This window comes from Saccostrea echinata, unplaced genomic scaffold, assembly GCF_033153115.1.
Source record: "Saccostrea echinata isolate AGI-Se365-2 ecotype Australia unplaced genomic scaffold, CSIRO_AGI_Sech_v1 ptg000009l, whole genome shotgun sequence".
Taxonomy (NCBI): domain Eukaryota; kingdom Metazoa; phylum Mollusca; class Bivalvia; order Ostreida; family Ostreidae; genus Saccostrea; species Saccostrea echinata.
Genome location: NW_026889758.1, coordinates 42,031,902 through 42,047,575, shown reverse-complemented (window position 1 = coordinate 42,047,575; position 15,674 = coordinate 42,031,902). Strand labels below are relative to the sequence as shown.

Genomic DNA, 15,674 nt, shown 5'->3' with positions numbered 1-15,674 from the left:
ATTAAGGATGGCTTAATTTTCATGTAAAATTCTTCGATCGCAAATATAGTGAAATTAAAATCACTGAAATCTATTCCACTTCTACAGTATTAAGGATGTCAGATCAGTGAATATTTGAGAATTGGTTACTCGGATGATTTTTTTGATTGAGTACCCAAGTACTCGGTAAAAACGTAAAATACAAGTGTGTTAATTTTATTGAGACCAGTTAAGCCCTGTTAAACCCGATCATTTTTTTTTTTAAATGTTTATAATGTATGTACTTAAACAGGTTTTAAAATTAGTCCTCCAGGATGTAATGGTTTTCATTTATTTACTCACATGATTTTTATTCTTTGTATTTTTGTTGCGAATATTTTTTTAAACTGAAAAAAGCAAAAAAAATTGTATATCATCATGATGTTTATTTATTCTAATTTTTATGCAAGACGAACATCAAACTACACATTCGTTACATGGAAACGACATTTCATAGCGTTGGTGCATAGACTTTTTATATATGTTTAATAATATCAAACATCGAACACAGTTCTGTATTTGCTCTGCAATAGTCATCATATAGACATTGATGCTGTTATGCATAGTTTCTGCATTAATTTTATATTACTCATATAATTTGACAATGACTCAAAATTAGTGTCTCGCCTCATAATCAATTTCTACTTTTCAGAGCATCTTCAAAATATCGTAAGACAGTTGATGTTAATTATCTTAAGAGCAGACAGGCAAAATATGATCAATTATCAATCAATTATCACCTTACAGTACAAGTGTCACCTGAATAAACATCCCGTTCCTCGGGTCCGAGTCTAATGCCTGGGGCCAATTAAATGTCCAGGTATGAAGGTGTTAATTATGTAATTATGTAATGCTTGTGTAGACACAGCCACTTCGAGGTATCGAGGGTAAATTAATTCTAATAGATTATGCATATTAGGACTGCATTTTGACTTTGAAGGATCAAGGGTTTCGAGAGATTGAGAGAGTAAATTTGCTTAGTTATACAGTGGAAAAAATCGGGACTGGAGACTCACTTTAAGTGATCAAGAACTTCGAGAGATCAAAGTTCGAACCATCAACATTTACCACATACTTATTTCTGAGGTTTCTTTATGTTTTATGTATTCTGAAAATATTGCTCACCTTCAGTTCAAAACTACCATTTCATACCCACACACCAGGGGTGGCCATCTCATATCTATACATCAGGGGCGACTATCTCAAACCCACAAACCAGGGGAAACCATCTCAAGCCCAAACATCATATGTTACCATCTAAAACCCATACACCAGTGGCAACCATTTCATACCCACAAACCAGGGGAAACCATCTCAAACCAACACTTTGGAGGTTACCATCTAAAACCCACACACCAGTGGCACCCATCTCACACCCACACATCAGAGCTACCATCTCTTATCCACATACCTGGGGTTAACCACTAATACCCACTCACCACAAGTGACCATATCATACCCATGCACACCAGGGGCAAATAATCTCATACCCACACACCAGGGGCAACCATCTCAAACCTAAAAATCAGGGGAGACCATATCGTACCCACACTTAAGAGGCAACCATTTTATACCCACACATCTGGGTGACCATTTCATACCCACACACCAGGGGCACCCATCTAAAACCCAAACAAAAGGGCCAACCATCTTATACCCACACACCAGGGGTGACCATCTCATACCCAGACACCAGGGCGACAATCTCCTACCCATAAAATTGTGTGACAATCTCATAGTCTGGTAGGGCAGGCTTAATAGCACAGGCAATTTGATCTGCAATATGTTTGAATAGCATTTTAGAGATTTAGGCATTTTTAACACAAGCAACTTGGCCCTATACCCTGTAGCAACTGTTTTTCAATCCCATTATATGAAGATGTTATTATTTTTTTATTTTGTTTTAATGGGGATTGGGGTGGCCAAGCATATTATTTTTAATATTACAATGTATGATTTCAGGAGTAAATTTTATTGCATTTCAATTTATGATGATACGTGCATGACCCTCTTTCTCACAAGTGGAGGACATAAAATTCACTGTTTGATCATACATTGTACATAATGTGGATGATGTACAAAGAAGATCTGCAAAATGCACAGAGGATACCAATTTTTAAAGACTTCATGATCATATTTGAATACATGTTCAATTTAGCCCATCCCGAGTCCTTAGCCTCACCCACTTGTTTAGCAATTTTGATGGGTATACACTGACTTTGGTCCACTAGGTGATTTAGGAATGCAGGAAAAAGGGGGGGGGGAGGAGATTTTTTTCCAATATCTTAATACACGTACCAGGGATCTCTTGATGATCAGAATAAAAACATTTTTAAAATTTGTTTATATGTGTGTGTGTTTTAATACGCAATTCAATGAAAGTCACAAAAAAACCTATAGCAAAGTTCTCCAAAGCCCTATATCTGCAAATGAGTAATGCAAATTGAAAGGAATTGCAAAAATTCAAACACTAATTTGGAAAGATCAAATTGAAACCACAGAAATTATCTATTTTATAGTAAGTAATAAAAGACAAGAGGTCCATTGGCCACATTGCTGACTTGAGCACTTTGGGTAGGAAATTGAAAAATTTAAATATATAACTGGTCCAAACCACTGCCCAAGGGGGGATAATTTGAACAAACTTGAATCTACACTAACTGAGGATGCTTCCATATTTCTTTCACTAAACATGTCTTAGAAGAATTTTAAAGATTTTTTCGTATACATATATTTCTATTAGAGTTGGGTATTGCGGGTGAAAACCATATTGCGATATATTGCAATATTTTACTCTGAATATTGCAATATATTACAATATATTGTAAATTAATCATCATTAATAAATTTGAGCAGAAACTTTGAAATGCTATCAAGTTCAAAGACTATTTGAATTTATCTTTAACAGTGTTTAAGTCTTAAGAAGGAAAATAATACAGTGCACTTAAAAACACTTTACTTTTAACCAAATAACAGGTAAAACAATGAAACAAAAATGAACTCAAGTCTCTCTTGGAGTATTTTCACATTGAAATAAATTAATAAATGAATTAAGATGTTATCTTTGGGGGGGGGGGGGGGTGAAGTAGCATAAAATGTCACTTAAAAATTAAAACAATGCATACTATATGAAATTTTTATTATGGTTACAGAATAGAATTAAAGAAAAAGGTTGTGACCTATTTAGTGCGTTTTGGTATTTTAGTCTAACCCGACCTCATTTCACATAAAGACATACGATCAGGAACTGTTCAATATATCTACTGTTTTAATATACATGTTCCTGGTATAGCATGAAGGTGTTTAAAATGGCATGAAAGTTATTAAAAAATAATTAATACAACACTGCATCAAGTGAAAACATCGATGGCCATTTACTTGTAATATGTACACGTATATTGAACTTAACATTTCATCGCGACGTCGATCGTGTGGATTCCACATGAGATTTTGAGAACCACGGTAAACATGGTATATACCCAGTAAAAAATGGGGTTTTATATATTTTCCTTCTTATTAATTTTATTTTAATGTCTTATTAATTTTATTTTAAAGTAAGATAATGGAAATTACAACAGTGGAAGAAAAGCTTTCTCTTTCTCTCTCTCTCAAAGCTGAGGGAGTATTAAGCCCAGTCATCACTGCATTGGTCAGTGATTTTTTTGTTCTCAACGAAATTGAAAACGCCTGATGAAGTTACAAGTATTATTTCAGCAGTTTCAATGAAGGAAGTTTTTATATATTTTTATAAATATCGTGAAATACCGGTATTTGATTTTCATATCGCGATATATTATCGCGGTGGGTAATACCGCAATATACCGATATACCGGTAATATTGCACACCCCTAAATTTTCTATGTAAATGTTTGATCTTCTATTGTGGCCCCACCCTACCCCCATGATTTTACACTACCTGACGATGCTTCAGTTTGTTTGTTTGTTTGTTGTTTAATGTCCCTCTTGAGAATTTTTCACTCATATGGAGACGCCACCACTTGCCAGTGGAGAGCTGCAAATTTTGACCTATACTCGGCACTCAGGGCCATTGAGCAGTGAGGGATCTTTTTCATGCCAGCACCCACTGCGACACAGGACCTCGGTTTATAGGTCTCATCTGAAGGACCGGTCTCCACGTCCCACAGTGGGATTCAAACCCGTGATGTAAGGATCAACTCCTTACTCCGCGACTCTAGAGCAAACGCTCTAACCACTGCACCACGTGGGCGGAGGATATGACTAATAATCAAGGCTTTGCGGTCTTAAGAAGATTTTTAAAGATATTTCCTAATATTCCTATGTATAACTTTGATCCCCTGTTGTTGCCCCATCCTACCTGTAAGGTCATGATTTCAACAAACTTGAATCTACTCTACTTGAAGATGCTTCTGTATTAATATAAGTAATCATGGTTTTGCTGTTCTTGAGAACAAGATTTTTTAAAGATTTTCTCTATGAATTCCTATGTTAAAATTATTGCCCATTGTGGCCCCATCCTACCCCAGGGGACATGATTTGAACAAATTTGAATCTACACTACCTGAGGACATGTTTCCATATAAATATGTACAATCATGGCTATGCTGTTCTTGAGAAGAAAATTTTTAAAGATTCTTCCTTTGTACTCCTATATAAAACTTTCATTGCCTATAGTGACCCCATCCTACCTCTGGGGGTCATAATTTGAACAAACTTCAATCTACACTACCTGTGGAGTTTCCATGTGAATATAACCAATCACTGCTTTGCTGTTCTTGAGAAAAAGATTTTTAAAGATTTTTCCTATATTTTCCTAAATAAAACTTTGATTGCCCATCGTGGCACCTACCCTAACCTAGGGGGTCATGATTTGAAAAAAATTTAATCTACATATTTCAGGAAGCTTTCAAATAAGTTTCATATTTTCTGACCCAGTGGTTCTTGAAAAGAAGATTTTTAAATTACCCCACCCAATTTTCACTATTTCTTAATTATCTCCCCTTGGAAGACAGTGTGGCCTTTCATTTGAACAAATCTGAATGCCCTTCACATAAGGATAATCTGCCAAGTTTGGTTGAAATTGGCCCATTGGTTCTGGACAAGAAAATGAAATTGTAAAAAGTTTATGACAACAATGACAGAAAAATTTTGATCAGAAAAGTTCACTTGAGCCTTCAGCTCTGGTGAGCTAATAAAAAAAGTTTTTGGGAAATGTCATCAATAAGCAAGATGATGGCGCGTTCAAAATACTTAATATTTATGAAACAGAAAAAAGGACGAAGTCTGTTAATGACAGGTCCCTTGAGTGACCCAGCTAAGTGACACAAAAATAAATCGTTAATTGAAGCGCTTCAATCCATTCCCACAAACCTCAGGTTTTAATATGTTCCCACCAATGCAAACTTAGAAGAAATGGAAAAGCTGCAGTTGAGACATTAGCATTAATCTTTTTTTTTTTTTTTTTACTTTTTGCACATATTCCAGAGTTTATGTATACTATATTAAAATATCTAATTATTATACACAAATTACATAAGCCATGCATGAGGGATATAGCCAAGTGATTAATGCACCTATTATTTATTACTCCCTTCATGCAACATTCTCATGATTTTTAAATTACTGTATTAGGCATATCATTTATAACACTGCCATGCAACCATTGGATATCAGTTCACGAAATTCATTAGCAAATGTTTAGATTTAAATTTTCCAATTATTTATCAATAACAAAAGATCTAAGGTGGTAATTAATAACTACAAGTCTATTATGAAACTGTAGTTCTTTTGGTTTGTACTTAATTTTTGTTAAAATAAAATAAGCTTATAACACTGCTCTGTTGACTTCTGATTTTGGCAAGAAATTCAACAAAAGGCCCAAGGGCCTTAACAGTCACCTGAGCATAATACAACACTGTAAAGGATTCATAGAAGTATGAAATAAAACAAAATAAATTATTACCTAACCTACTATATAAATTGTAATTAGGCATTTTGAACTGTTTCCTGATTCGTTTTAATGTTTTTGCATGTCATACAACAGTCAAAACTGTTTACCCGGTCACAGAATGAACTGTTGCATGGCTGAACTGATGAAGACAGTGTGCACCAAAAACTTTTTTCAGCACTAACCCAGTCGAGCAAGCAATGGCAAAATTTTACTAGCCAGAATCACCTTTTACTAACTGAATAAGCCCCCTTATCACTGTGAAAAATAAAATGAGTTTTGTTTTATTCCTTTAGATTTAATCAACAATTGATGGACAGAAAGATAAGAAAATCACTGAGAAAGTCGAAAAGTTTGGTAAAAGATTGAGTACTCATTATAATTAAGCAAATAGTTTGCCTGCTAGACGTCCATGAGTAAAGAAAAAAATTACAAGATATAATGCATTTCCAACATATGACCAACTAAGCCCCATGCCAAAGCCTGAACCTAAGCTCAAGGACCATGAATTTCACAAAGGTGCCATTCCTTTTAATAATCATGCAAACAGTTTGATTGCTTGATGTACAGGAAGAAGATTTTGGAAGATTGCTTGAAGTTGAATAGTTTTGGCCCCACCCCATAGGCTAAAAGATTGCAAAGACCATAAATTCCAAATTTTTGTTTCCATTTGCCCATAGATGATATATACCAAAATAGGTTGAATTTGCTTCAACCTTTGTAGAGAAGCTGAAAAAGTTCAAATTGAACATACCAGGGACAACGCATATGACAATTATCATAAAAGATAGCAACGAGTCACCTAAGTCACTCAGGTGACCTCAATATATATATTTCTTAAATGTATCATTAACTTAACTTAAGGTCACTGGGCAATGAGATTTTGAAATTATGATAAAAATCTTGTTAAGTTCCTAACCATCAATTAAAATATGTTCAATCCATTTGATGTTGTTTACCATTGGATAAAATATGGTTCAAGTTCATGTTGTTAAGACCAGCTTATAGTGAAAGCCTTTCAAATGGTTTAATTAAGGACATATGCAACGTACCTTACCTACTGATCATTTCTCAAGATATTCTTAATTTAAGATCATTTCTGATCATTTCTCAAGATATTCTTAGTTTAAGATTATAGTGCCATCAGATGTTCGTCGACAAAAAATCAGCATGCATTACCAGGGGTTTTGAAAAGATATCAATTGATGAAAATTCTTGTATTATTTAAAGAAAAATACACAAAAATTACTAAACATATAATCTAACTGTTTAGTTTACCCACACTTGTTTTAGAAGAAGTGTACAACAGCATATACAGAAATTAAAATGTAGCACACAGTTCCTTTATGTAGTGGAACTCTTCAACTCCAGGGAAAAAGACAATAAAGTTCAAACTACGTTGCGTATGTCCTTAATTGGGGAAGGGGGAGACCTTCAGAATACCACTGGTCTTTTAGGCATGACCCTGATTCAGCCATGACTCAACAAATTGGCTAAAGCAAGGATAACAAAAATACAATTATATTCTATTTATGTTTCTCATTATTTTGTCTTCATTGAAAGCTTGAGACAGTCCTTTCACATTATAGTAGAAAAGACGGACAGATTGATGAATTTTCTGTCTGAGGTCTTATCACAAGTTATAATACATATCTTGTCTTATTTAATTATTTGTGTTTTATTTATTTTTATTTATATCAAAACACTAGTGCTAAAGCAATTACAATCTATGAGGACCCCTTTGGAAATAAGCCTTTATGGCTTTCATGGGTCATCCTAGGGAAAATGGCTATACACAGTGTCTATATTTATGTTCATTTAGACATATCAATATAATTTTTTTTTCTTCATAATTACCTATTTTTTATAATATAATTTACTGTTTTTCGAACCTATGTAATTTTACTTGTATTTTATAATTTCTCTAGATTCCATGTGTCAACTCATGTTCTATGTGCCATTTCTTGAATAAACAAACAAACAAAACAAAGTAAATATGCAGGTCACTGCAGTGGAGGACTATATCAAAAGTAGTCCCCCGACCATAAATGTATTCAATATAGCATGACCTTTTGAAAGCAATAGGTGATATCCACCAAATTTATGAAATGTATATCATTTAGTAGTTACTATACACTATAAATTTGTTCATCAAAAATTTAAATATACATGTACTACCTACATTTACTTAAGCATTGAATTCTTATTTTTAGATGTCGTCGGTCCTATAACACACCTGGCCGTGCCGACAAATTGAATACCGCTCATTAACTCAAGAGACCCTCCTCTTCAGTTTTGGTCAGAGCTTGGGCTGTGTGTTATAGGATCGACGACATCCAAAAATAAGAATTCAATGCTTATATTTACATTCACTAATTTTCTCTCTTCATACTTGTTTATTTCGTTAATCTTTATTATGAATTTAGCGCCTTTCAGAACTAGTGTGCTTAATAAACGTACATGTAAGAGCCATTTGTGATGTTGGAAAGTTAAATAACGCAAATGAAAAAAATGACAAATTAATTTTAAACGCACAGTTGTTTTATTTTATGTTTAATTAACAGGGTAGTTGTTTTATTTCTTATTAAACTGAGTCAAAACAATATACATTTTGGTGTTCCTAGATATTGAAAATGCATATGGCAGATACATATAAAGTTAACACTTTTTTGAATTCATGAAATATCACTTGACCACATACATAGACAAATGGTGAGAAGAAGCTAAATACTGTATGAATACTTTTTTCATGTAGAATTAATTTATGCTATGTACACCACAGATCACAGCTTACTTAAAGTGCATTTCATTAAGATATAAAAAGCAATTAAACAAATCTGTGAAGTTTTCTACCTACGGATTGAACTGAAATTGTGGTTCCAGTAAATTGTGATCCCATGGAAAAAACTATGTTTAGAGTTACTGTACTTAGTAACTATTCATTTAGATTATGAAAGTTCTATATGGTTCAGGCCCTTAGCAATGGTTTCAAAAGTGGGGGGGGGGGGGGACTTCCCAAAATAATCTGACAAGCAAAGGAAAAAAAAGACTAATTAACTGTCCAAATCCTCTCGAATTTGCCAGTGCTCAACCTTAGCATCTAAAGCAAAATACTAAAATACTATACTCAGAAGAAGTTGGGTCCCCCTCCCCTCGTTCTATGGGGCTGTGGTTACACACTTCAAGAAACACAGAACTATGCTTTAAAAAACAAAAAAGCAAACTTTAAGGAATTGTTTGGAAACCTCTGTATTGAACCCCAATTATCAAGAAAATTACACTCTGTCCATTTCTAATCAAATGTAACTAATCAATATTAGCTACTTGAATTTACAGAGTTGTTTAAAACTGTAAGGAAGGCCAGTAAAGTTTGTCTGGACCGATAACTTACTATAAAATGTTGATCCAAATGATTTTTTTTAAATATTGCGCTTGATGTAAATTTTTAAAGATCAGGATGAGTAGGTGAAGGACACATAAACAACAGAGGTGCCCACATATGGCATAGTGCAAAATTGTTAAATTTAAAAGTTTGATCTCTACCAGTAAGAAAAGAAAAGTATAAGATGAAAAAAAAAATTGAAAACAGTAAAGGGCACTTTTTTATGCAGTTATTTACTATTCTTTCTGTTTAAATTAAGGTACATGTATCTGGTCTGACAATTAAAACTTTGTCCTGTGTGACAGAACTTATGTCAGACTACCGGTAAATGTCTGAAAGGCGATTAATAAATTTCCAAAACTCTGATTTATCAAACACTTTTTACATGTATTTGTTATTTTGCATTTAGTTGAACGCTTGGTATGTCAAATACCTTGGATAATATTATGTCTAAGTGAGTTGGCTGTCTTACCCTTACTTTGAATGTGAAATTTAACTTCAACACTATAGCTCACATTTAAATCAAAGTTTTGACAACCCTGCCAAATATCAGTTTTTGACAATTTTTAACCTTTTTAAGTTCCAGATTTCAAGATTTGACTATTAAATCATCTAAATAAGCATTCAACTTTGGCACTCAAACTCAATAATTCAGAGGAAATAATTTTCATATACAAATCAGGGCTGCAGTCACAGTTGATAAAAAATTTTTGGAAAGTGGATAAAAGTAATTTTAAAAAAGAGACAAGATATTAACCATCTTAGAAGACATTGCCAATTTGTATTTCATGGAGACGTTGATATATAAATTCAGTGGAAATCCTCCAAACCAAGCAATTATTTTAACCCCAGCACCCCCTAAAACTGAATTAAATAAACAAATTCCTGTTTTGCAGAAATGTGGCACCATTTTCATGACAAATGAATCAAAATGACTATAAAAGTAAATCAAAGATTAATATATATTTTTTAATAAAATGTAAACCCGATATCAACACTAAATAACAATCGGGCAAATAATGAAATATTAAAAGGGAATGATTCATAATTTGTCCTAATCACTCAGGAAAATCAACTTCAACAGAGGGTTGCTGGTTTAAGCTTCAAATGTTACTCTGGACAGTTCATCAATCAGAATCAAATGCACTGCATGGGACTTACCACTCGACAGCCAGCATCATATCGACCCTCCAATAGCCAGCTGATTTCTCTGCCAATCACTTTCTATCGGTCCCAAACGGAGCAGTGTTATTAAGTTTATGTATCGCCATTAATATAATATACTAATGTCTATAAAATACTATTGACATTTTATGGAGAAATTGCCTTCAGCTGAAACATTTGGGAATATAAAATCTTCACGAATCAAATCCATAATGCAGTCATATGGGATGTTCGCATCAGCAACTACGTCATAAAACCAAACACTGACCAACTTATTTCCGGATAATGTTTTCTTTATCTGACCATCTTGAAATCTAAGCGCAGTTTGAGAACAAAATCATTTACTACTGCAGACTGTATCTACTGTTAGTTACTACAATAAATTAGCTAACGTAAGTATTGAAGTCCCAGTAAGTTGCCTTTTTCTGTTTTAATAGTGCGGACCTGTTGAGTTGGTGCTTGAGATTTTTTTTTTATTAAACATACAGCCTTGGACAAGTTCGTTTTTTTTTCAACCAGTTTTGTAGGTCTTGGACACAGTTTGGACCTAGATCAATATCTGTACATTACCAAGACAGCCTTTCTTGCTAGAATGCGGATGGAATATTGCAACAAAGACGACAGCATCTTGTCTTCTGCTAACACTCTGATAAGGGGCCCAGAAAAAAAAAGAAATTATGGATTCCATCCTTCATCTTGGAAATCTACATCATCTTTCTAACGATATTCACATTCTAACATATTGATGATATATATCAGAAAAATGACATGTATTTGTCTGTGGACTGGAGATAATTGTGAACATTGCGGAATAAGAAGCGTGTTAGAAACCAAGTTTCCCCCTTGTTTTTCAACCCTTTACAATTAGAATCATTCTATAAGAAAAAAGAAACCGTCTGTAAGATTTGGCAGAGGTTGGGCTACAAGACAGAACCAAGGGATGATAAATATCTTTTCATTTTAACAGTTCTGAGTCATGTTTGTATGCAAGCAGTTCGCTTGTTTGAAACAAAAACTGGGTTTTGTGTACACAAAGCGCAAAGAAACGACTGAAAACCTTTGAATGTACAATGTACACGTATCTTTTTGATTTTTTTAAAGTTTTTTTTTCGTTCGGCTGCAACATAAAAAGGGTTACTGTTCAATTGGTCGTATCTCTAGGACAACAATTTTACTTCTTTTACGACATATGTTCCTAAATTAAAAACTATTAACCATTTATATACTTTAAGCAACTAATCATTAAAATCTCAACATCCTTTCCATATTCATTGTTCATTCACATGAAACAGTACCGGAATGTTATACCAGGCACAACGGGCAACAACATAATATATATACAAGTTTACATTTCAGAATCAGTATTAAATCATACACCGTGACGAGGGATATATCTCAACCATGACGATCCTATACCTCAGTCCTTTCATTAAATTAATAGTTTTCTAAAATTGACTTGTACACTGCATAGACTGCTGCTCACTAGTTGCAGTTATTGCACATGTATGCTTATTGCTTTATATGGTTAACGAAATACTCAACAATATCGTTTTACGAAATCCAGATTTGATCAATGAATGGAATATTTAAAGTATTATTTGCAGATTAAAGATAGCGGTTAGTTGTTTGCAGAATACCTTTATGTTGTCACTTATCAGCAACGATGCTGTTTGTAACTTACAAGTGATGGAATGTTATCCAAGTTGACTGACGATAAGCCAGCGACAATTAATACATAAGAGGTCCTAAAAGTTATCCAATGATTTCTTAAAATAATACAATGTACTTTCACACTTTAAAGTTTAATTTTACTGCATATTTATAGTGCTGTACATGCAAAATTTACAGTACATGGCTTGTCAGTCCAAAGTTATTACGCAACAGGTGTAAATAACCTTAACCAAAAGTTAATTTTTCATTCATAAACAATGAAAAAAGCAAACAAAAAAGATCTTGCGTTGACCAATCTGGTTTATGATAATGACCAAATTTTCTTTTGCAAGGATAATAAAGAAAAATGCCTAAAATATACCACCAAAGTGACTGTCCAATTGCTGAACACATACCTTTTTGTAAACTAGGTAGTTGGGGTTATCCTCTGGGTTGATTTGACCATTCCCAAACATAACAGAGGTCAATGTGTTGGGCAGCGATTCAGTCCGCTGTTTATACAGTGGTCTACTTGAAGTTAACGCCATTTTTTGTTGTAAAGGACTCACTAGTGCTCACTCAGTGCTCTCTAGACACAAGCTCACAAAACAATGCAGAATCCAGAGAGACTTCAAATGCACATGTATATCAACATAGAAAAGCCTCTCTGAATTTTACTAAGTAGACAAATCATTTTTTTTTTCAGATCTACTTTCCCACTGTGGTTTTTTATTCTCGCATAAAGCACACACTATTTTTTGGACATTAACTCAATTCAATCAATATTCTAGCTGTTTGTCCATGGTGTCAGATACACCGACTGTAATAATATCGCAGATACTGCCAATAATCTCACATTGAAATCTTCTGGGGTCCGTTGTATAAAACAATTTCTTCACTCTTCCAATGTGCAAATGATCATCTAAAGAGGAGAAAACGTTTAACACATTTTCTTCCCCTTTTTATTGAACTCGCAGAAAATTATAATGTGAATCTGCTAAAACATCATGCGAGTTTTCGCGATCACTCTGATTACTGATTGCTTGCGTTCGCTTCGCAGACTACTGACAAATTGTTTTACCAATCCATTTTCTTTGCAGCGTACATCTATTTCTCGTTTTTTCCTTCTCTCCTTTTAATTGATTGATCTGGAAACAAGATATTTCAAATAGAATTCCTTGCAATTAAACTCGATATTCATCTCCGCAGAAACAAGAAACATCTTGTATTGTGCTTTATCCATAGCCTTGCTGAAACACTCATTGAACTTTTTCATCGAATTCACATCGAGGACACTAAAAAAGTTTAATGGTCGGCAAATACATACTCTTTTCAGTGTTTTAGAATTCAAATACCTTTCTGTACACAAGAATTTTAATTACCAGTTTTCCGATTGAAATCATGATTTGAATCAATTATTTGAAGCCTTCAGCAAACACACTGTGCACTCGGTAGTCACATTGTTATAGACTTCAGCTTAAAGATTCTAAGAGGTTCCTAGAACACGACAATCAATAATCGAGTTAAGCAATATGGTCTCATTCAATTTAATCAGTGAAGAATCAGAAGAAATAAAAAAAAAATCTCTGTGTAATCGCTCGAGCGCACGAGATAGAGACCTCCTTCTATTCTCGTCTGCAACTGAAGCAGGTTTTGGGATTCAGTAGAACCAAATTAAAGCGCTAATTAGATCCGATTTCAACAAAAATACACAATAACATTCCTTAGCATCAAGTCGGCTAAGAGAGTATCTAAATATCTTCACAAACTGTGGTCAAACACAACAAAATCCACGACATAGCCGGGATGTCGAACCGACGCATGCAAAAGTTCTTCGTAAGCGCCATTTTGAATATCATAAACATATTGAATGGTTTCGCTGAGTCGATCGATACGCACATAGGATAACGGCTGGCTACTAAAACAGCGCGTAAACATACAAGCATCAAACTGATGCTGTTCGGCAAGAAAATATCATGTGGCGGCAAGTTGTTTAGATTTAATTTGAACAGAGCCTGCAGTGTGTATAGACAGGAAATATACGACTTTACAAATGACTATTGAAGATTCTTTGTACAGATAATGATTTAACATATCGTTCAAATGCATTTTTATTGTATATATTATATATTCAGGTATATGTAGTTTACAGGTAAAGTACGATGATTAATCAAATGAAATGAAGATAAACATTTTCACTGAATGCACACTAAGTATTTTTCGTCCCAAAAATTTTGTGTATCTGTACATTCATGTCAATAAATCATCTGTAAAAATGCACGGAGTAAAACACTGTCAATTCATAATCATGATATTATCATAATACATAGTATAAAATTACATTTTTATTTTTAGAAATAATTGATCACCTAATATCTAAATTTTTGATGGGGATTTACGTGTACATGTGCATATAAAGTAATGTTCGATTCCCTATAATCAAGACATTTGGTGAGTAGCATTAACGAGCAGAAAATAGAACGTTACCTGAAATTGACCTGTTACATTTTTATCCTGGAACATATCGACCGCTGCGATAGACACATTAATTAAACTGATTAAAATGAAGGTGTGGGATTATAATCAGTTTACAAAGACATTTTTTTTTCTGATGCACTTCGTTTAATTGATAAGATTTAGATTTTGATAGTAAGTTTACATTCCAGTACGAATCTTCACCTGTACCTATCTAGATACAGATAATTCTTGGAAGTTTATAAAGTAACTAACATTTGGCATATTTTTATAACATATATAGTTACTAGTACGTGCATCTGTTCCTTTCCCAATGCTTGTTGAGTTCTTCTGGATGCAGAACGTCCAAGAAAAACGTTTGACTATCATTGAGCTACAATTAAAACCTGTCTCAGAAGCATATGAAAATCAACAAAGAACATATTTATTATGTACTTGGGTGTTAAATGTGTATATTTTTTATTCTGTAATTCGATTAAAAAAATAGGTGATGAAAAAAATATGGAGATAACGAACAGTAATCAAGCTCAAAGTCTATTAAAACAATACAAATCGGGAGCAGAGCATTCACGGACCTCCAAAAACATCAGAGGTGGGATCAGGTGCCATGGAGGAGTAAGCATCCCCTGCCGACCGGTCACACCCGCCGTGTGCTCCTTGTCATGATCGGTAAATAACGGAAAAATCCGTCGACAATTCAGTGTGTAAATAATAGCGTAACAATTAGTATGAAAAACGTCAGTCACCATATGACTAGATTGTATTTGTTGACAAGGTCATTGTATCGACCATAGAACTTACGAAATGATGACTTTACAGACTGTTTTAATGGACTTTGAGCTTCAAAATTGTTCGTGAACTCTATATTTCATTGTTATGTATGTTTTTTTTTTATGTACTTAGGCCATTCCAAGTTTTTTCTCTGTTTAGCAAAAAATCAAACAAGCCAAAAATTAAAACACAGACTTTATAGTTTTTAAAATGACGTCATACAAAGCATTTCATTTTTCTCGTACAAAAATCTATTCTTTAGCAAAATCCAGATATTAAATGCTTAAA

General features: G+C 33.7%; 1 protein-coding gene across 6 annotated transcripts in view; it reads right to left on the bottom strand.

Annotated features, from left to right (window-relative positions):
• LOC133182404 (regulator of G-protein signaling 7-like) overlaps positions 1–14,011 on the bottom strand; it is a 66,055-nt gene extending 52,044 nt beyond the window's left edge. For 5 of the 6 annotated variants that reach the window (XM_061317232.1, XM_061317235.1, XM_061317234.1 and 2 more), the window contains exon 1: positions 12,557–14,011. In XM_061317232.1, coding sequence (XP_061173216.1) covers positions 12,557–12,688 — 132 coding nt within the window. In that variant the 5' untranslated portion in view covers positions 12,689–14,011. Of the gene's footprint in view, positions 1–10,487; positions 10,719–12,556 lie in introns of those variants that run through there. The other variant, XM_061317237.1, reaches the window with a different exon arrangement.
• Between the last annotated feature and the right edge of the window lie 1,663 nt (positions 14,012–15,674).